Raw genomic sequence first — 22,093 nt, forward strand, 5'->3', positions numbered from 1 at the left:
ATTTTTCATAGTTTTATAGCAGTTGGAACAGGAGGCTTTTCAATGAAAACGGCCATTTTTCACAATATGCTCATGGGGTAAAAGGTTAAGGAAATTAGCAGCATTTTCATACGCTTTTGCACTTACAACAGTAAGAATTTTCCCCCGAATATTACATATTTCTAAACTTTTAAACAGGTATAACAATATGCACCGTTTCATTCTGCAGCATGTGATTGTATAATTGTAAGTCTTACATACTGTTGACGATGTCACTAGAAAACTCATCGTTGGAATAATTTAATATGTCTAATTTCTTAATCTTCACGTTTATCTCTATTTTTAGATTTAATTTATGTTCTTATTTAAACCCATTTTTTCCTTAAGTATTATATCTTTATAAATGTTTTATAAAATAACACTTTCATTTTTGAATCATTTTCTTATAAAGTATGTTATTATCGAAAGAAATACTCTGTTCAACTACAAAACAGTGTAGAGCTATTTTATCTGATATCGGGAAATTTAATTATAAAACATTGTTATGCATATTCGTGCAATAAAAAAGGAACATGGATATTCTTTCAGCAAAGAAATATTGCAATTCCCGCTTCCACGAGCGCGTTCTTATGAATATTACATGACAGGATTACAACATGCTGTTCAATTATGTATGGCATGTCAAATTAAATCAGGCAATCAAAAAAAATTCAACAATATGTCTTCTCATTGTGTGTGTGGGTTTTTTTTCTATTTAATTTCTCTGCAGAAAGTCTTAGAAAAGAGATAAATTCAAATTAGTAAACAAGAAATATTTTAGCTCGGAGCGAGTACTTTAACTAATATATCTTATGTAACATTCTAGAACGATGACATTGTGTTTTTATATGTGTGTATGCATGTATAGACACTTTTGTTACTTTTGTTGCATTTTAAGATGTCAAATCCGATATGAAATTTGAATTGACAAACTTTTATTTTAAATGAACAGTGTTTTATAAGGACCTCAAAAACACACATTTGAAGTGTATGTAATGTTTTTAAGGTCTTTGTTAACAACACTGAGAATGTATATAAATTTATATGACATTGTTGTTAAGAAATAGTTATTGTACCACTTTGTAACCAATAAACGTACTACAAATAAAGAATATTGCTTTAATATAACACGAATATGTATCAATTAATATATAGAATATAAACATCAAATAAATGTCATACTTTTATACAAAGAAATTTATCATGCAACATACATTTGAAACCAGCTGAAGACCAGTCTAAGTATTTGCCGTGCAGTTAATAAGATATTCATTTATTCACGAAAGCATGTCTGTGATTCAGTGATAAATTAAATGTTTTGCTATCTAGGAATCATTTGGGATTAGACAATAATTCTATGAGATTTTAGGAAATTGTCTCGTCATCGTGGCGACCCAAATCAGTATTATTGTATTAAATAAGAAAACTTTAAGCTGCTAGATTTTCAGACAACCAAAATGATTTGCTTCATGACATCGTCTAAGATGACACGAAAGAGGTAAGATTTAAATAATGATAGTTTAATAATCTATATTCATTATCAAAGACATCTTGATATTCCTTTAAGAATGTCTGTAATATCAAATATATCAAAAGGAAAATTTTATGATAGATGGGTGTGATAGAACAACAGTAGGTACAGCTTAACGATTGAAAAAAAGAATGAAAAAGAACCACATAATATGACAGCATGAAGAATATACATGTATTTTGAAGATACATGTTAGCTCTGAACAAAGAATGGCTATTTTATTATATCTGGTGTGTGTTATTTCTAGGAAGACGTCAATAAAGTCTATACTAAATCATTGTTATCTTAGATAAAAGTGTCTGAAGTGGAGATTTTACTAACTTATTAGCTAGTGTTCAATTTTTTAGACATTCAACAAAAAAAGAAAAATTAAGTGTTGGTTATTAGATATGGAATCAAATATCAATATGCATTTTAAAGTTTACGAAGTAGATTCGTACAATGAAAGTCACTGATGGATTGTTTTTAAGTTAGTTCAATCTTGAAACTACAGTGCTGAAGATCTTACGCATTTTATGACGTTGTACCAATGATGCTTTATACGTTTTAGTATTGAAATAGAATTTGTAACAAAATATCTGGGTGAAAATAAGATACTTTGATTTCCTAAAATTAAAGAAACAAGCACCATTTACTTACTATGTTGCACTAAAATAAATATGCCTTAAGACTGCATTTTATTCAATTAGATTAAGATTATGTATTATTTATTTTATTATATTTTGATACTTGAACCTTGCCCTGTTTAGATTTCAAAAAATAACTTACTACATATATAGACTTATATTCAACTTTTAGCAGAACGTTCGTCGGTTGTGTTATTGAGATTTGTCCATTGAATAATCTATAATGAATATAGAAAAGTTTAAAGTGGACCGTGGAACAAAAATTTAAATACAAAAAGGAAAATTAGAAATAAGAATGTTAAATACGGAAAATGTATTTCATTTAACCGAAGGAAATTAAAGAAATCAACACAACTTATTCATAAAAATCTATAATTTTTATTTATTATTATTTATACTCGTACATATAATATTTTGATATGTGTAATGAGTGTGAAGAAAGAGAAGTCAATACGTAATTAACTTCGTAAGAAACAAAAATTGTTTTGTTTCATGTTGGAGAATCATTTCCTTCAACGGGGTAGGTAAATTGAATCTCTGATTTGAGAATGAAATGAAATAAAAAAAGTCAAAAAGCACGCCGAACAGACGAACAGACTCAGAATCAGCGACACGATTTCATCCCCCCTCTTTTCAACGGTTAAATCAGTGAAGATGTATGTAGTATAATTATTCGCTTGATATAGGTTAAAAAATGGAATAGAGAAAGAAGTGAACAAATTAAATTTTCCTTACAAATTGAAGTTAAGAACAGCTACATTTCTTTAAAATAAAAAAGAAATACTGTTTAGGAATGAAATTCGCAATCAAACCAAAATTGTCTGTTTCCCTGGTCACTGGCCTAGTCTAATAATCTTCTAATATTTTAAATAATAATTGGCTATATCCCTGCAATACAAATTCCTTTGTAGATATAATATATTCTCGTTGTAGATTTGTACAAGAGTGATATGACGCGTATCCGTCATTTTCTCGTTCATATGTGTTATTTTTTTCTTGGTTCTTGCAAGAGCGGATTTAATCAACACCTTCAAACTTCTTCAGCAATGCCTTTCGTTTTTCTGTATCTTCGAATTCATCGAAGTCCTTTGATCAAAAGAGACATAATATGATTTTATTTATTTAGGCTAAATATGTGACATTCTCTCCGAAAGTCATGTGCTGTAACGTTTTCTTAATGCATTTTGTAAGATTATCATAATTATATATAATATTTATCAAAACATTAACTACATTTCAACTGAATTTAACTATTTTCTAGCTTTTGTACATGTAACAAATGGATTTTACCTTTTTACCATGTCTCACTCCAAACCGCAGAGGTTTTCGCCACTTCTCTGGTAAAAATGGGAAGAATACATCGAAAATTGGGCAAATTAATTTTGGGTTTAATTTTGATGTATCTGTGATACCTGAAATTTTAAATTTATGTTATTTATGGTTCCACGAGTTTATAAGCAAATATCATACATGCTGCATATCATCTTTTCTTCGAAAGGGATGGAAACATTCTACTTAATTACATTTATTATTTATTATTTTCACGGTAAAAATTTATTTTTCACTGCAGTGAAACATTTTTCCGTATTTTCAATGTTTTCTTGCCGGACTATTTTCATTCAGCCAAAATAAAAAATTAAAGGAGAAATTTTAAGAATTGTAAGATCAAAAAAAGAGAAAAAGTATATAATAAACAGAAAATTCAAGTGAAAAAAAATATATGTATATACAGAATTTGTTTTCATCTAGTGATATGATAATTATCATATTTCACTTGACCAAAACACTCTTTAAATTGTAATAGCACATATATTTAACTGTGAAATTTGAATAAAAAAAACATTTAAATGGAGAAAAGGAACATTACTTATGGGAAGTTATATTGGAAACGAACACACTACGTACATGTAAAAATGTGGTAAAGTAAAAAGTGGAAATTACCTGTGATTAAACTAACAATCATACCAACAACGACCACAGTACACACCCCTATACCAGAATACCACATATAAGATACTGTGTATAAACGGTTTATTCCCCTGAAAATAGACCACACCCAACATTTTAATGATAATAGTCAAAATTATGCATTATTGATATACTAAAATCCTTCATTGTATTTAGTAAACTAACATCTGAAAACAGTTAGGTAGCATCATTTTACAGCTCTGATGAGGTACGATAGGTGCCATGAAGTATATAAGCTATAAATGTTTTAATATCTAATTATGATAAAGTAACATGGAATGAACATTTTATCAAGGTTAGGGGTGTATGACCTATAGCTTTATAACATCTACGTTAACAAAACATAGTTCAAATACGTTTGTTTTTGTTGTTTGTTTGTTTGTTTGTTGTTGTTGTGTTTTTTTTGTTTGTTTTTTTTCTGTTTTTTTTAGACGTGTTGCTCTAGAAAAAAAATATTTTAAGATTTCCATGTACTTGAAAGAAATAATAAGGATTTTTTAATGCGATCACTGCATTGCCAGGGGTTCCAATGTATTCTTAGAATGTTATGTATTATGTTTTCTGAGAGAAATTTAATATTACGTGATTGCTAGGACAGGTATTTCTTTATTCTTTGGTAAAAATTATATACTTTCAAACATACTCATATTTATCAAATATGTGAGTTGTAGAAACTGTTTCTACTGAGGATGATGTCATGCTTGTTGTTGTTGATGTTGTTGTTAGTGTTGTTGTGTTTGAGTACTTCCAAATACAACCATCAACAGAAATTGGTGATTTAATGTTGACGCTAGTTTTCGTTATGGCAGTACCGAATGATATCCAGATATTCATAATGAGGCCGCAAACAAGACCGATACATCCACCCTGAAATAATATAAAATATATTAAACTGATAGAGACAATAAATTCGTTTTAATTACTATAAAATATATTTTCTTATCCAGCAGAAAGTCTTCACAGAGAGTAAATTAAGCTTCATAACACTTCCTTCTTATAATATGAATTGAGCATGATTTACCTATTTGTATACATAGATAAAGCTTTACAAAACTGCTAGACCCGAGAAAAAAATATAGTTAACATTTTAGCGAAACCATATTTCCCTTAGCTTGAAGATTGTTGAACATTGGTAGTTCAGTATTCCTAAGTAATTATTTAAATTATGAAATTGTGTTTTTTATAAATCCTTCTCACCACTTTATTTGACCATGGAAAAAGCATTCCTAAACAGAACATTCCAAGCATAGGTCCACCAAGGGCTCCAAATAAAACGTTAGCAAGCTATGACGAGAGATAGGTGAGAAAAATTATTGGTCAACTCTTATTTCACAGACAAAAGGGAAAAATAATAAGTGTTTATGTAATTGTTAAAACAATTATTATAATTAAATAAATAAGAATGTATACACTATTTACTGAATAAACTGAGAAAAACGGTCTCTCCAGACATCTATCTACATTAAGATAGTAAAACTTATGCACATATACTTTTATTATTACAAAGTTCTAATTAAAATGACCAAATCATAAAATAATAATATTACCGTTAAAATAAGTGTTCCGAAATTTGAAACGACGAAAGCAAACGCAATTGACAAACATCCAAACACAACAACTGTTGGGGTAAAGGGAATAAAAGTTTGATCAACTATTGTTTTGAGATTGAACAAATTATATGCTATGTAGTTATTTTTTATCATTTATTTATTTATTTTTCTTTTGTAGTTGAGTAACATATTTTTTCCAGAATGAAATATGTTATCTAAAAATAAATACATGTTTAACCGTGTTCATATAAATTTTGACTGCTTTTTAATATCAAGTTAGAATTGAAAATTTATCATTCAAAGATGAATGATCCCTCCCCTCGGAAGCATAAATCACAACAAAATAACAAAAAATTTGATGTTCTTTGTATTATTTATTTTTTTAAAATTTAGTGAACTGAAATGGCAGGTTTCTCTACCACCTTCAAGAATTAGAAATAACACCTTATGGTTTGAAGCAAAATAACCATAATGCGAAATAAACACAAATATGTTTTTATTTTGATTAATATAAAAATCACAGTAAAACGTATGCTTACCGATGCCTTTAGACAACCACGTTGCAGTACTGTCAGATATATTTTTGCAGCATGTTGGCTTTATAAAATCTTCCAACATTACTGCAGCTATTGCATTAAGTCCTGATGACACGGAACTGAAACACGAGATCAAAATTATTCTTCAGCACCTTTTACTGACTTGTGGGGGAAGTGGATAAAGACAAAAGAAATATTGTTCATTAAATTGCGTGTAAATGTTTTCATAAAACAAACCAAAGAAGACTAGATGTTATCTTTGTGGGTTATAATCGTTTCTGAACCTCCGCAGCATTTTAGATAGAACCATAACACGTCATGCATTTCTAAATCGACTATTTTAAATATTTTTTAAATATTTAATTATTGACGACAGCTTCTCAGTTCTGTATTCGTCAGTATTTTCTTCTAGCCCTATATTTAACAAGCTCTCTTATTGGATAGTCATATCTTGTTTTTTTATATGTCGTAGTAGTTTATTTAACGACGCTAACAGTTATTCGGGCCACTTCTTGATTTTTTGTTTGTATGCGTCACTGTTTGAAAAACATTTATGCAGTAGTTTGTAACAAAAAGATTTGTATTATCAATTGTACAAGATGATGTGTTCGTTTGAAATGTAAAAGACAAAGCAGTTTTCGATCAAGCTTCCATAGCCTTTTGGCTAGATGGGTAACGAACATTTTATTGTATTGTGAACTGTTGAATGCAGCAGAGCAGAATTGTTTTCAAAGTTTTCAATGTTTAGAAGAATGGAGTTTGGTTTACTTCATTTTGTGAAGAATTTGTATGCAGCCAGTGTATTTCCAATATGTCAAATTTGCGTAAAGGAAACCGGCCTAATTACCGAAAAATGCATGAAGGGGACGCGGATTCGGATCCGGAGCCGGAAATTTCACAAACTGAGAAACCGGTGAAAGCTGAGAAAAAGTCATCGTCCGTTTCCTCCTTGTTGTTTGTAGAAGAAATTGTTAGCGAGGACGACGATATGCTACAGATGAAGGCTGAACTAGAAGAGTTAGAGAAAGAAGAAATTCAGTTAAGAAAACAGCAGGAAAAGGAAAAGCTCCGCATAAAATTGAACCACAAAAGGCAGAGGTCAAGGCCTTAAAAGGTAAAGCAAAACATTTAGTTAATTCAGAACTTTTAGCTAAAATTTCATCGTCAGATTTAACAATTAAAGATTTGAGAGGCTTACAAAACTCAAGAAGAAAGCAAGAAAGGAATCCAAAAAAATTGGTATTTTCAGTTCCAATGAATCATAAGTATGTTCGGATGACAGCAGTGATTCGGGCATTTCGTCATCAAGTAATGATGTAGAATCCAGTTCCAGAATTCAGTGAAGAAACATCGGTTGAAAAGTCAAGTTCTTAAAAGAAAAAACTTGTAAATAAGCACAAAAAATCTTGTAAAAAGTCAGGTATTGACAAAATTAGATACAAGCAGCGTTATCCACATTCGCAATTACGATATGAATTTGTTAGTCATGATATTTCTTTCCAAAATTAAGATCTAAACTTGTTTGTTGCTGGGGAATTAGAGATAATTTCGGACACCAAAACAAAGGTTTCAGAGCAAACTGGAAAGTTAGCTCTTTTAAAAAGAATAATGTATTTGGATACATCTCATGATTTTAAACTATTAAAATCATACAACGCAGCTGTCCTTAGAGAAATAGAAAAAGGTTCTAAATCTTGGCATGATGATTTCACTTATTAAGAATTAGAACTATTTAATTCCAATTACTCTTCTAGTAAGAGTTCTTTGCAGCATGGCGCCAAATCCAAAAAAAATATCCCTCATCTCAATATTCCAAGCCATTTGCTGACACAAAAAGTTCACCAGTATGGATTTGTTCTGTACAAAAGCATAATCATATGATTGTTGTTCGGGGAAAGATGCATATGGCTCAACATATGTGTGCTACATGTTGGATTAAAGATAAGGTTAAACTTCAACATCAAGAAAGCTCTACTTCCTGTCCACACACTTTAGCACGCCAGTGTAATTTAAATTCTAAATTTGTGGATGAAAATAAATTAGAGGATATCTTTTTACCAAATTTTTTATGTTCTAATAAATCTCCAAGAATGTTAGAAAATCAAAAGAATTCACATTCCAGTCAAATAAAAAGTAAGGTAGAAATACCGGTAGAGTCACATATTTGTAATCATACAAATAAATGTTCACTTTTTATGGAAATAAAAAAGGGCCCTAGTGTATCTCAATCTTTACATAGGGTTAAATTTCACAAAGTAGTTAAACAGTCGGGCAAATATAATTTTGAGAGTTGTCGTATTAGAATAAACGACAGGATCAATACTGATTATTTGGGTACTTGTCTGAAGCATTTTGATATAAAGAATTACTTGTTTGCGATTGTTAGAGTTTGGATTTCCTTTGGGTTTCCAGGGTGATGAAAATTTGTTAAAGCCTACCAAAAAGTAATCACATTATAAGAATTATAAAGGAGCTACCGAATTTCCTGTTGAAATTGAAAAATATTTGGTCAAGGAATCAAGCCATGCAGCAGACATTGGTCCCTTTAAAAATAACCCGTTTAATGATAATCTTTTGATTTCACCCCTAAATTCGGTTCCAAAAAAGTCAGTTTCTGAGAGAAGAGTTATTTAAGATCTCAGTAGTTCTACATCTAATGCTGTGAATGATTACACTGACAAAGATGTATATTATCTTGTGTTAAATCCAGTAGGGTGTTTATTAGTCGGTTGTTAAACTGGTTAAGAGACATGCATGGTGCACGAAGTACTATGGTATTTGATATTCCTCAGGAGGTTAAAAAAGACATCTTGTGGTGGAGTACATTTTACCGTTAAAGTATGGAGTATCTTTGATCTCACTGGGCTCGTGGTCACAGCCAGTTGCTATATTTTCTTCTGATTCTTGTTTAGAATCTTGTGGTGGTTTTTGGAAGGGTAATGTCTATCATTCTGTTTTTTCGTTCTTTTATTTTAGGAAATTAGTTACATATAGGGGCCCTTGAAATGTTGACATTGGTAGTATGTGTTAATTTATGGGGAAGCAATTTTAAGCACATGCATATTTTAGTTCTTTGTGATAATTTGTCGGTCTGCTTCACTCCAAATACTGGGAATCACGTTTTCTTCTTTTTTCCAGTCTTGTCTCAGAGAGATTTGTTATTTTGCGGCAATTAATGAATTTGAGATTAAGGCACAGCATTTACACTCAGAACATAATCGAATTGCAGATCATTTATCCAGATTGGGTTTGAATCCAATTCATGAACAACAGTTTAAGATGTTAACCAAAGAATATTATTTGCAAGAGTGGAAGGTTGATGAGTCTGTGTTTAATTTTGTCAACAGTTTGTAAATTGGATTTATTGTATACCGGTATATGTTTTCAGAGAATCATCTTAAGTACTCAGACTGGACATAAAGAAATCCAACAAAAGAGCTTATGCTGTTGGTTCTTGTAGAAACCTAAGAGTTCAATATTGTTTTTATGCCCCCGGGCATATAGTAATTGAACCGTCCGCCCGTCCGTCTGTCCGTACGAGGTTAACCAAGAACGGCAAGTTGGATTTTTCTTAATTTCTACCTGTACCAATGGCTTGTTAGTTTACACACTTACTTATCAATACAAAGTACATGATCTGGGCAAGTTACATAACTCTGGCTTTTATATTTACCAAGTTATTGCCCTTTTCAGCACTTAGAAAATGAATAATGGTAAACCTAAAACGGCAAGTTGAAAATATCTTAAGTTCTATCTATACTAATGGCTTTATAATTTCCACACTTACTTATCAATACAAAGTACATGATATTACCAAGTTATATAACTGTGTCATCCATATTTCCCAGTTATTTACTTAATTACTTTTTTTCATTTTGAAAATAGGGCCTTGTCTGGTTAACCTATTTCGACAAGTTGGATTTATCTTAAATTTCTCCTAATTTCTTAATTTCTTTAATGATATCTTTCATATTTAGTAGGTGGATACCTTTGATGGTCCTCTATTTTTTGTGGAGTAAGCGGTATCTAGGGTCAAGGTCAAGGTCACTGGTTTAGAAAATAAATATAAACATTTTTGCTCATACAGCCTTTATTTTTTAGTTTAATACAAACATGCCAAGGGAGGTGCTCCTTCTTTGGGTGTAGTAAGGGGTCATTTGGGTCAAGGTCAATGTTACCAATGTCAAGGTCACCAATGTTAAAATAGATTTTTACATTTTTACAGGTGTATTAACCTTATTCTATAGACAGATGTTATTTATAATTGATAGAAACATAAAATTTGATGGAGTTAGTTGTCAGTTGGGTCAAGGTCACCAGTGCTAAAAATAGATTTTTACACTTTTGCCCATACAGCCTTTATTTATTGACAGATGTATTTCATATTTGGTAGGAAGATAACTTAAATGGTATTCTTCCTTTGGATAGAGTTAGGGGTCAAGTTTGGTCAAGGTCACCAGTGCTCAAAATAGATTTTTACACTTTTGCCCATACAGCCTTTATTTAATGACAGATGTATTTCATATTTGATAGGAAGATAACTTGCATGACGTTGAATATTTTTCAACTTCACAAGTCAGAGCAATGAGTTGGCAACTTATATTTTTCACAATTATAAAATGCCATGACTTTGACAAGCTATATAACTTGTGTTTACAATTTTTTGGCAATTTTTCTGTCCATAACTGAGTGAATGGGTAACATTTTTTTTGAAATATTGCTACTGACAAGAATCTGAGCCGGGGGCATTTGTGTTTAACAAACACGTTCTTGTTTTTTTTTATTTTGTATTTTACCTACTTCAACTGAAACATTGTAATCTTATGCTCAGTTTCTTAGCAGGTCCTTTAAATATGTATATTCAATTAAAAATTATATTAGTGGAGTAAGATCTGTCCATTTGTTGTAAGGTTACAATATTAAACATATAAACAGCTTTTTGCTTAATTTTACTCTTAAGAGTATTGCTTAAAGCATAGTCTGCACATAGTTAAACAAGCGGAACCTATAACTTCTGATATTTTGATGATTTATTCATTTTTGGACTTTTTAAATATTGACATTACACTTTCTGATGTTTATTTCTTTTTGCCTTTTTCTTAATGGCCAGAAAATCTAATCTTTTGGACAACTTGTTCAAAGGATTTATCTGAACCTAAATTTTTACTAAGTAAGGATGTTACTTTTGATGAAAATACATTTTTAGTTTCTATGAAATGGACTAAAACTATTCAAGCTGGGGAAAGAATTCTTATCACTCCTTTGTCTCCAATAATTGGCTCTGTTTTATGTCCTGTTAAGGCTTATTAGAATATGATAAATCACGTTCCTGTTTCCAATCATTCTCCTTTGTTAATGTTGAAATCAGGTAAGCCAGTTACCTACTATAAGTTTCTTCTTAAACTGCGCTCAGTTATTGAGGGCATTGGTTTAGATTCGAAACTATACTCCACTTATTCTTTTAGAAGAGGTTTTGCAACTCTGGCATTTAGACTAGAAATTCTACCAAATTTGATCCAACTAATGGCTGATTGGCCCAAAGATATATTCAATATGACATTAATGATAAAATTAAAGTTTCTTGTTTTGTTAGTAAAAAAAACCTGTTATGTTATAAAGGAAAAGTTTAATTATTTCTCAGATTGTATAATTTTTAGGTTGCTTTAACAGTTTAATGCAGTATTGTGTAGAATTGCAAAGACTATTGATTTGCGTTTCGTCCTTACGGAGAAACTTGTCGGTAGGATGTCTTAACCTTCCGGATAGATTTGATATTCAAATATCAGCAAATCATATTTTTTGCTTCTTTGTCTACACTTTTTATATGTTTTCTATTGTTTTCATCCCCTATTCTTTTTTGTTAGTCTTGTTATTCTTTGTCAATTTTATTTATCTATTTTATATCATTTTTATTTATTTATTTAATTTTTACTTGCAGAAATTCGTCCTGTTGTTATAATAGGAGATTCCATCATTAAAAATATTTCTCCGATCGAGGGAATCAAGATCCAGTCCTTTCCTGGTGCAACTATTGGCAGATTAGCTTATTTGGTAAGTCAACACAAAAATGATTTGTATGACAAAAGCTTTATTGTTGTTCATGTTGGCACTAATTATATAAGTAATCGGCATTCGATTCATTCTATCGTCTTATATTTTGCCAATTTGATTGTGTCTATTAGGCATGAAAATCATTCAATTAAGATTATTATTTCTTCTGTTCTCCCTCGACCGGTGCATCATTCTGATACAGACATTACAATCAAATAATTAAATCATTTTCTGGAAGATGTTTTGGCTTCAGATCTGAATTTAAAGTCATTAGATCTTACCGTCCATTTTGTTTTAAAGGTCAAGTAAAAAGATTTTTTTGTTTCCTAAATTAGATGGTGGGCTTCATTTGAACACAGAAAGCTCCAATCGTCTTAGGCATTTTTTCCTACGTGTAATTTCCACTTTACCACGTTAGTTGTTCCGTTAAAATTCTTAGGATTCCATGATACTTCGTCTTTTTGTATCATATTTTAATTTGTGAATTTTATTTGTTTTTGTTGTAAAATTTAGATCTTAGGCAGTATAACATTATAAGGTAAGAGGCAAGTTCTGTTTAATTTCTTTTGCATGTTGATTTGTGCTTTATTTATGTTTGCTTTGCATTTGCTTATTTTGGCTGTTGTTTGGCAGGTATTTATGCTTGTTGCATTTATGTTCTATATTACCTGTATTGCTTGTTTGTTTAATTATCTGATAATTGAATTGTCTTCTTGTATTGCATGTTTGCTTACTTATCTGATAATTGAATAGTCTTACATGTATTGCTTGTTTTGCTTGTATATTTATTTGTTACTAGAATAGTCTTACAGTGACGCACATTCATTCATTAAAATTTAATTATTATTTTGGATTAAGTTGTTATTTAGCAAGGATAATAATTTTGATTCACTAGAATGATAAACGATGATATTTGTTTGTTTCAAGGTAAGATAACATGTAAAATAAAACAAGTTTACATGTATTTTATTTCATACTTATTGGTTTAACAAAGTGAATACATGTATATTGTTTATCATACCTCAGACTTCCACTGAAAATTGTTGATAAGAATAATCCAGGTAAACCAGGATATTCACTCAGCAAATCCATCATCCATAAAGGTACTAACTGAACAATAAAAACAGATGTGATAAGCAGAGTAATTTAAAGTGTGGTTAATTTAAGCAATGATCTAATGCATATTTACATCAAACCACGGATACCAAATAATGACTCTGACAACGCCATAACAACACCTAAATAAATTGGCAAATATAATATAATTACGAGTCAAATGCAGTGTGGCATCTATACAAGTCCCCCACCCCCGTATTTCATTTAATCTTTCACGTGATATTTTTCTATTTCCATCAGATTCAAGCATATTAGTCTTAAAGATTTAATATCCATTAAGCCAGTGCTATGAAGCATAAGAGATGCTACATGTTTTCATTATCACTTTGAACAGACTCAATCAAATCTAGTTGGCAATTTATGTAGTTTGGTTTTTTTCAAAGCTTCTAAGGGGCCACTTCTTTTCAAGATTTTTATGGAGTACGTGTAAGCTTTCACAAGAATAAAACTTGCAAAATAATTCTCGGAGGGTCTGGGTCAGTAAAATAGCAAATTTGTTTTTTATGGTTTTATCGCAACGATTATACCCGAACTGAAAATAAGAAAGCATTACCTGGTCCGGCTTATCAACCAGTCCTGATTTGACAGGATCGCACTCGGAGTAAAAAGCATACATGACAACGCCAACTAAACAGCATAGAAGTAGAATAGTGTCATATCCTATTACATTTAACCAAATGGCTCTGAAATTAAAGAAAATCTTAATATACTCTATGTTATTTAAATGTGAGACAAGTTGTTCTTATTGACTTATGTATTTGAAATAAACTGTTTTGAAATATATTTTGCATGTTTAATACTATACAAATTGTTAAATACACCCACATATGTTTAATAATGATATTATTTGTAAATTGTCTATTGTTACATTATAATTATGTAACCTTGACTAAATAGAGAAATATTGTATTGTATTTGAATGTGATAACCCTGCTTTTTTGTTCTTTTCTGTACTGTTCTGTAGGTAGCAATAATCCTTAACCACCTCATATAAGAGCAAATTGTAACCAGAGAGGCTTATATTCTATTATTTAATTCGAAAAAAATGCAAATTTTATAATATCATGTTTTTAATGTATGCATGTAATGTAACTATATATGTAACTATATAAGTTTAATTTCCGAGGATAAACGTGAATCTTGTATATTCATTAAATTGACATTGAGATGGTTAACATTTCTGAAATCAAAACGCCTGTGACAAAAACCAAGTTAACATTTCTCGTTCTGTAAATGTAAATTTCGAAACAGGAAGAGTGTTCTTACATTTTTGACCGGGAAACATTTCTAACTGAAATCGCCCTTTGAACTTGAGCCTGGTTTGTTCCATAAACAGCGCACCAAAATATTCCACCCCCAATCACAAGATTCCAAACTGAGTGTCGTACTCGCGGATCGGGATCAAACCTTTCATGTACAGAAATAAATATATTAGAGATAGAAAATATTGTCAATGATAAAAATGCCATATCAAAGTTATATAAAGAATATATAAACACATCGTATATGGAAGAAATGGGTTGGGTTATAATTAAAATGAAAACAATTATGTTATCATATCATTTGTTCTAATACAATATTTCTTTTCTAACTTAAGCTGTTTTTTTAATTTATAAACTTATATTTATTCTACCAAAAATTCCGACGAAAATATAGTTGACAGTTTTATACAAATTTATACAAAATCCATACACAAAATGAAAAAAAAATATCTCACTCTAACAAAATTATTCTTCCATCTTTGTTGGCAATATCCCATGCTTTGCCGATGCCTCCTAAAGCTTTGGTACCTTCTATCAAAAGTGCAAAAAGGCCGGCAAACATGACCAATACTTGAAACGTGTCTGCCCAAAGTACTGCTTTCATGCCACCCTTTAAAATAAGAAGAAAAATATTTGCCTATATTAGGGCAAGGATCCTAAGTTGTTGCATAAATGATACTTGTTTTAAGCTTTTTTTTATTTATTTTATGTAAAGCATAGTTAAATGGCACAGACAAAATGAATACATTGAATCCACTTTTTCCCGTAATAATTATTTTATAAAAATCAATGTCGGTCATCCTTTGATAATGCACGAATTCTTGGGCATATTTAACTTCATATGATCTGTGTAATTATATAACTCGCATCATGTGATAATATGCACTACCAAACTCCTAAAATTGAAATCTGGGGATTGCCCACTTTCTAAAATTGTGATAAAAATGTAAAATGTGTGTATATTTATTTTACACAATAAAACAATATTAAAAAATATATCAGATGAATGACGTGGGGGATGTAACAAACCTCTTACCAGAGCTGTGTAGAAGATACAAACTGAACTGACGGCCAGAATAGATCCCCATAACGATAAACCAGTTACTATATAAAGGTAAAATATACAAACAACATTTCAATCCCGTTATTAAATTTATAGGAAAAGCGAATTTATTTACATTGCATATATAAATTCACGTTAATACAGTATTTTATTTCAGATTTATTGCAATCTTTACAAATCTTTTCTAGCATGTTACAATGTCGATAATGAAATAATACAGACCCGCATTTAAGGCCAGAGATGGTCCATAGAGCACAATAGCCATGTAAAACATCTGAAATAGCATAATATATTAATCATGTGTTACATCTGAAATAGAAATAAAATAACACAAAAACCACGTTAAACATCTGAAATAGAAATAAAACAACATAGCAGCCGCAAAAAACATGTGAAATAGAAAAACACAATATTCATGTTAAACATGTGAAATAGAATTTGAATTTTATACATGTACATAAAAGCCATGCAAAATATCTGAATTAGAATAATACAATAGCTTTGTAAAACATCTGAAAAAACATAATAAGACTTAAGTCATGAAAATAACCTGAAATATAAATAGAGCAAAAATGTTTAAATAAGAAATCATTTAAATAAAAAATCATGAATGAAAAATCATACATGAAAAAACCTTGTAAAGGTATAAATTAGTTTAAATCATCAGAATATAGCAACAGAATAATCTTACTAACCCGTATATCTTTCTAATTAGACATGAAGTATTCGAACATAGTCTGGCAAAGACAAAAATTAGAAAAGATATACGCTATAGTAAGGTTTTCGCATTTGTTACAATTAATATGATTTCTTATTTAGACGTTTTTTATTACTTGATGAAGAATTATGATATTTGGACGAATTCAAGTTATTAATTCATGATTTGTTTCACTTGATAAGATAATTATTATATATCCAATAAATCCGGAATTCCTTATTATTTCTCTTATTACATCTGATAACATCTTATTATTTAGTTGCTGCATTTCTTTCTTACCATCCAGATGATATAGACGACGCTTGCAATTGTCCTGGTAACGCGGCCAAATCTCATTTCAACATACTGAAATAGATTGTGTGTTTCTGTAATACAGTAAGCAAAAATGTTAATTTACACTGCCGACTGAGCGCACAGTTTTTCATGATAGTAATCTACATGTATTTGGTATTAAGTCGGTCAATGAAATAAAATCAAATAACGACTAAAATAGTATATGGTAATTAAGCTTATTTTATATTGATATATTAGAAACAAACCTACTAAAAATACTTCATAATTAATATTAAAAGGATTTTAAATGATCAAGAGCGCCAAAGGTGATATCAAACAAACTATGTCGTTCAAAAAATAGTGATATAATAATAACCTTACCTGAAAAACACTTGTTACTCCTAGGTTGTAAAATACAGGGATGAAAATATGTGCAGCACCGGCTGCGGTTATAACCATACCGACAGCTTGCCACCCATACATTGTGCTGTTCACATAAACTTCCGCTGGCGTTCCTATTATCATGATTGCTGACACAAAGCTGGACACCAGAGACATTGCAACCGGAAATGGATTCATAGAGCGTCCGGCAAGCAGGTAATTCTCTGTATTATTCTTTCTCCTATCCTTTATTGCATAAAATATACCGATTGCGGCCGAAAATGCCAAAGTACAACCGAAGACGGCATAATCTGCGGGATGAAACGTTTTCTTTTCTCCTGTTAGAATGCTATAAGACGCAGACGACATTTCGATATATTTAATTAAATAAACTGTATATAGTTTCCAACTTCTTGCATTAAACACGTTACAGTATATACCACAAACTATTGTCTAATTCCATTCTAATTCAATTAAGATGATGATATATAAACCCTTCTTCTTTGCACGCCTGTATGAATGTATAGTGATGTTATAGATACATTTGTTATTAATGAAGTAAACCATGCATATAATAATTGTGTCTAAATACACTGTTAAATGTAAAAACACATCTTTCCCTTCTCTCTACAACTGATCTTAATTAACCACAAAGTAAAGAAATCCCAATTTACGACTCGAAATTTTAATCGTCATATATACATATACCAAAAGCGGAAAATGTTATGAACATTTATATTTTGAAAGAAATTGTGATTTGTTGCTCTATTCAATAAAGTTCCTCGTGTTTTTTTTATAACATTGACATTACATTACGACCCTTTACTGTGTTATGAGATTTTGTGTACTGTATAATAGGTACAAAATACTTTATATAAATCATCGACTGCTTCTGAAAAACCCTTAATTGTCGACCGGTAACAGGGCGTTTTTTAACGGTCGTTTAGCTTTTGATGTAAAAAAAATTTTCCTTTAGAGTTATCCGTGTACCGAATTTATGGGATTTGTTTTGGGTATTAATTCAATCATAAGTTGTATAAGAAGATGAAATCAGAGCTACAAAAATAACCCAAGCTGCTTCATTAAATATATAAATTGTACAAATGTAATTACCCCCCATTTAATCATTTAAATTTTCAATGAATTGCCATATTTTAAACCATTCATGCCAATTCATCGCTAAATTTGTTTAACTTTCGAAAAACCTTGTTAAATAACAATTTTTTTCTAAACTACTTTCGCAATAGTTCATAAGAAATATGATATTATAAACAGATTCCGCTGATTTTCGGGATGAAGTTTAATTTGAAACAAAGAGTTTACCTCCGGAAAGATAATATTTGAAAATTTAAAAGTACAATTGATTTTTCGTACTTCCCACGCCAGATGTCGTTGTCTTTACACGTTGAAACATAGCAAATTGCTTATCCGCTCACTGTAGGTCAACAAAATGAAATTCATTTCTTAAAGCATGTTGCAATGAATGATATATGACTTTCTTGTAGTATCATATAGTGTAGCACGGTGACCTGCGTATGACGTATATAGGGCAACATTTTTGTATGTATTTTTTGATGCTCAAATAGTGATGTTGGTTCAAGAGCGAAGATAGCAAAGCTTCACGAATACAAACATTTAAAGGTTAAATTATGCAATAACAGGTCAGTTTAATGTCCCAGGAATTAGATTCAACAGAAATATCAATAGATCTATTCGAACAAATCATATCATGTCGACATTTAACAAGTGAGATACAGTTAAATACTCAACTGTATAATATATGTAAAAGCATAACAAAAATTAAAAGGTGGTTTTACTTGGTTTGCCATCTATTGTTTGTTATTTTAATTGCATAATCTCTCAATACTTTTAGTAAGCTCTAAAACTTTCTTACGCAGTACAACGTTCTGTATAACAAAATAGACAAAAAAGAAGATCAAAGATAAGTGCTGATTTTGAAACTTCACCCTGGCAACCGTAAGTATACGTTGCTAGCTATGCTAAATACAAACATTTTACATCTTTTTCTTAAATTTTGATCGAATTTGTGAATAGATTTTTGAGATATAAACTCTGTTTAAAGGAGCGCCACCCAGCGTCTCAATGGTTCAGACATTAAACGAAAAGCCTGGCAAATCTGAAAATTAATTCTCTGTTTGTTGCATGATTTCAAATTCATTATGTCAATAGAAATACAATACATGTTTAATATTATTTATTTTGACGTTGGGATTTCTATATTCCTAATTGACAATTTATCCAAGAAAAGGGAATCCATATGAGTGGATTTTGAACCCCATAGAAACAGAAAAAAAGTAGCCCCTTGAACGAATTTGAGCTTGGTTTTGTTAAGAGTTTTATTACTCACTGCTTAATTTCTCCGTCAAAAAAGTTTCTAATGTAACGATTTTTTCTAATGGTGGTTTACTTAAAGTACAGTCGACCTCATTATATATTGACCTCGCTTTTAACCCGAATTATCGTTAATTAGCGGAAAACTCAATTCTGAAAATCACCGGCCATTTTCTTTCTTTATTTCACATTTAAATCACATCGCTTAAAATACGTTACTCGCTTTAAAAACGAATTTCGGCTATAGAGAACCGGGTTCGGCCGAAAAAACATAATTTCCTAAATTTAAAAATTGAAATTCGGGATGCGCTTTTTAGGGAAAAATTTGGGAAACGAAATAAAAAAATTTCCCCTTTTAAATGGGGGTTTGGGAATAAAAGCAAAACCAGGGAAATATGATTATGATATAACAATTTTTTTTTTAAATAAGTAAAGGCAAAAATTAAAATTTTAAAAGAGTGACATTTAAAAAAACACTATTAAACAATGGGGTTTTTTAAACGCAGGTAAAAGGGGCGGGAAAAAGGAAATGGTTTAAAGGGAAAAAGGAAAAAAGGGCAAATGTTTACCTGAAAAAAAGTTGTGAGGGAAAAAAAAAAATGTTTTCCAAAGAAAATAGAAAGTATTTTGATTCCTTAAAATACTAAAAAAACTTTAGTTTAAAACCTGGGCCCCCAAAATTAAACGGAAAATTATGTTGTAGTTATTTCTTTGATAACTGATGTACTATTTTATTTTTATTTTTTATTCTTTTTTCATCTTATTTTTTTCTATTTATTTATTTATTTATCTATTTATTTTTTAGGCCAAGCTAGTGCATTTCATCGACGTCCTTTTATTTTGCCGAAATCGAATGAAAAAAATCTATTTCTGGCCTGTCAGGGCTATATCTCGAGTCACTTCTTACCTGTACCATGGCAACAGTGTTTTAGTTTTTCCGTTTCCTTTAAACACTAAAAATTGGGTTTTATACTTACAAAATTGTATATAAATTTTTTAAAAATATGCGTGTTTAAACAAAATGTATATAATCCGCGTGTCTAAAGTCAGCCAATGTTAGCGCAGTGGTGATTTTGGGAAAAATCTGGTTTTGTGGGTTAAAAGGGGAAGCGTTCTCACAATAAGCTAAATTTTAAGTTCCGTTGACTGGTATTCATCGTGGTTTTCGTCGTTTACTGTTGTTACCTTTATTTAACGAGAGTGTAAAAATTCGGAAAATTAGGTCTGATTGTGGGTAATAAAGGAGGGAAAAATAAGTTTAAAAGCAATTTTAAAATCAAACTTAACCTATACGGTCCCACGCTGATGCGGGTTTTTGTCAAATGCAAAAACAGTATCCCGTTTTTAAATAGATGGACAAACGTTTTTTAGGCGTGAATTTTTGATACTCATCATTTTCTGTGCTTTTTAGACTGGGTCAATTATTATGATTCTGTTAAAGTTCCATATTTATAAGCAAATTAACCCAGATGAGCAGTTCCATTATTTGTTTTACGGATATAAGAAAAAATATTTTATTCGTTGAATGTCAAAAATGTAATAAACAATATTTTTTGCAATAAAATGGGTACCAAATATTTTAAGTGTGTAATAGCTTTTTTTTTTTACTTTGCAAATAATTGTTTTTTTTCGGCAAAATTAATTCGTGTTATTCGATAAATTCATTGCGACTGTTTTTCAAAAATTCATAAAAAGATCGGCTGCTTCGCATAGATGTAGTCAAAAATGCATCGTTTGAAACCCAAATAAACTCACACCGAAGCATTATTGCAAATATCGTAAGCTCTCCTTGACTTGGCCACCTCATCGATGGTAGCAACGATCCACAGCTCAGCACTGACCGAAATAGAGCTAACATTCTAATGTGAAATTGTGTTTAACTTAAGATTCGGAGCGTCCAAAAACAAAAACGTACGTCCGACTTTTATAATGAACCTTTGATGTGACAGTTTCATGCCTATTCAACGCACAACTTTTTATAAAAAAATTGTTATTAAACAGCAAATTTGTATACGCACGTTCGTATTACTATGTATAGCAATTATATTTAAAATTTATGATAAACATGACTGAACATAAATCTGTGTGATAAGTACAGTTTTTCTATTGAATGAAATGATAAAGAAAATATTAAATATATTTTGCATGTCAGTGTTTTGAGAAAACGACAAAATGGTAAAACTGATCAATCGAAATAACACTGAATCTTGTGAAAAGCTATAAGTAAGAAAATATGTAAAAGATAAACCACTTTATAAAGATAAATGAAGGATATTTAGCACTTTAACATCAGAGTGTATTTATCATTAACAATTATTGACTAATCCACAAGGAATAATGATTATAAAATTTGGTTTTTCAGATAATGACGTACAAACTCATGCGTCTGATTAAATTGTTAAAACGGTGGACAACACTTAAGAAATGACAAAAAAAAAAAAAAAAAAAAAAAAAAAAAAAAAAGAAATCACGAAATCAATATAATTTGGCCCCCAAATCATGGGGTATTTACAGAAGATGTATACTAAAGCATGATTTTGGCTGGGGTTAACATTAAATACAATTATATCTTGAAGACGTTGGTGCTTGCACTGTTTTAGCGAGAACGAAATGAGTGTTTGTTCTACGATGATTAACATCGAAATGTT

The 22,093-nt window shown here is 30.4% G+C and overlaps 1 protein-coding gene across 1 annotated transcript; it reads right to left on the reverse strand.

Moving 5' to 3' along the window:
- Positions 1-2,550: 2,550 nt before the first annotated feature.
- Positions 2,551-17,727, reverse strand: LOC132716151 (sodium-dependent multivitamin transporter-like). Its single transcript, XM_060699351.1, has 15 exons — positions 17,094-17,727; positions 16,719-16,784; positions 15,944-15,995; positions 15,695-15,762; positions 15,114-15,268; positions 14,663-14,803; positions 13,950-14,079; positions 13,302-13,390; positions 6,233-6,348; positions 5,691-5,761; positions 5,341-5,427; positions 4,787-5,010; positions 4,117-4,214; positions 3,466-3,587; positions 2,551-3,261 (listed from the first exon to the last, which is right to left on the reverse strand). The coding sequence occupies exons 1-15, from the start codon at positions 17,460-17,462 to the stop codon at positions 3,193-3,195; spliced, it is 1,857 nt and encodes a 618-aa protein (XP_060555334.1). The 5' UTR covers positions 17,463-17,727; the 3' UTR covers positions 2,551-3,192.
- Positions 17,728-22,093: the final 4,366 nt, after the last annotated feature.

Source organism: Ruditapes philippinarum, unplaced genomic scaffold (assembly GCF_026571515.1).
Source record: "Ruditapes philippinarum isolate M1 unplaced genomic scaffold, ASM2657151v2 ctg128_1_1_1_1, whole genome shotgun sequence".
Classification (NCBI taxonomy): Eukaryota; Metazoa; Mollusca; class Bivalvia; order Venerida; family Veneridae; genus Ruditapes; species Ruditapes philippinarum.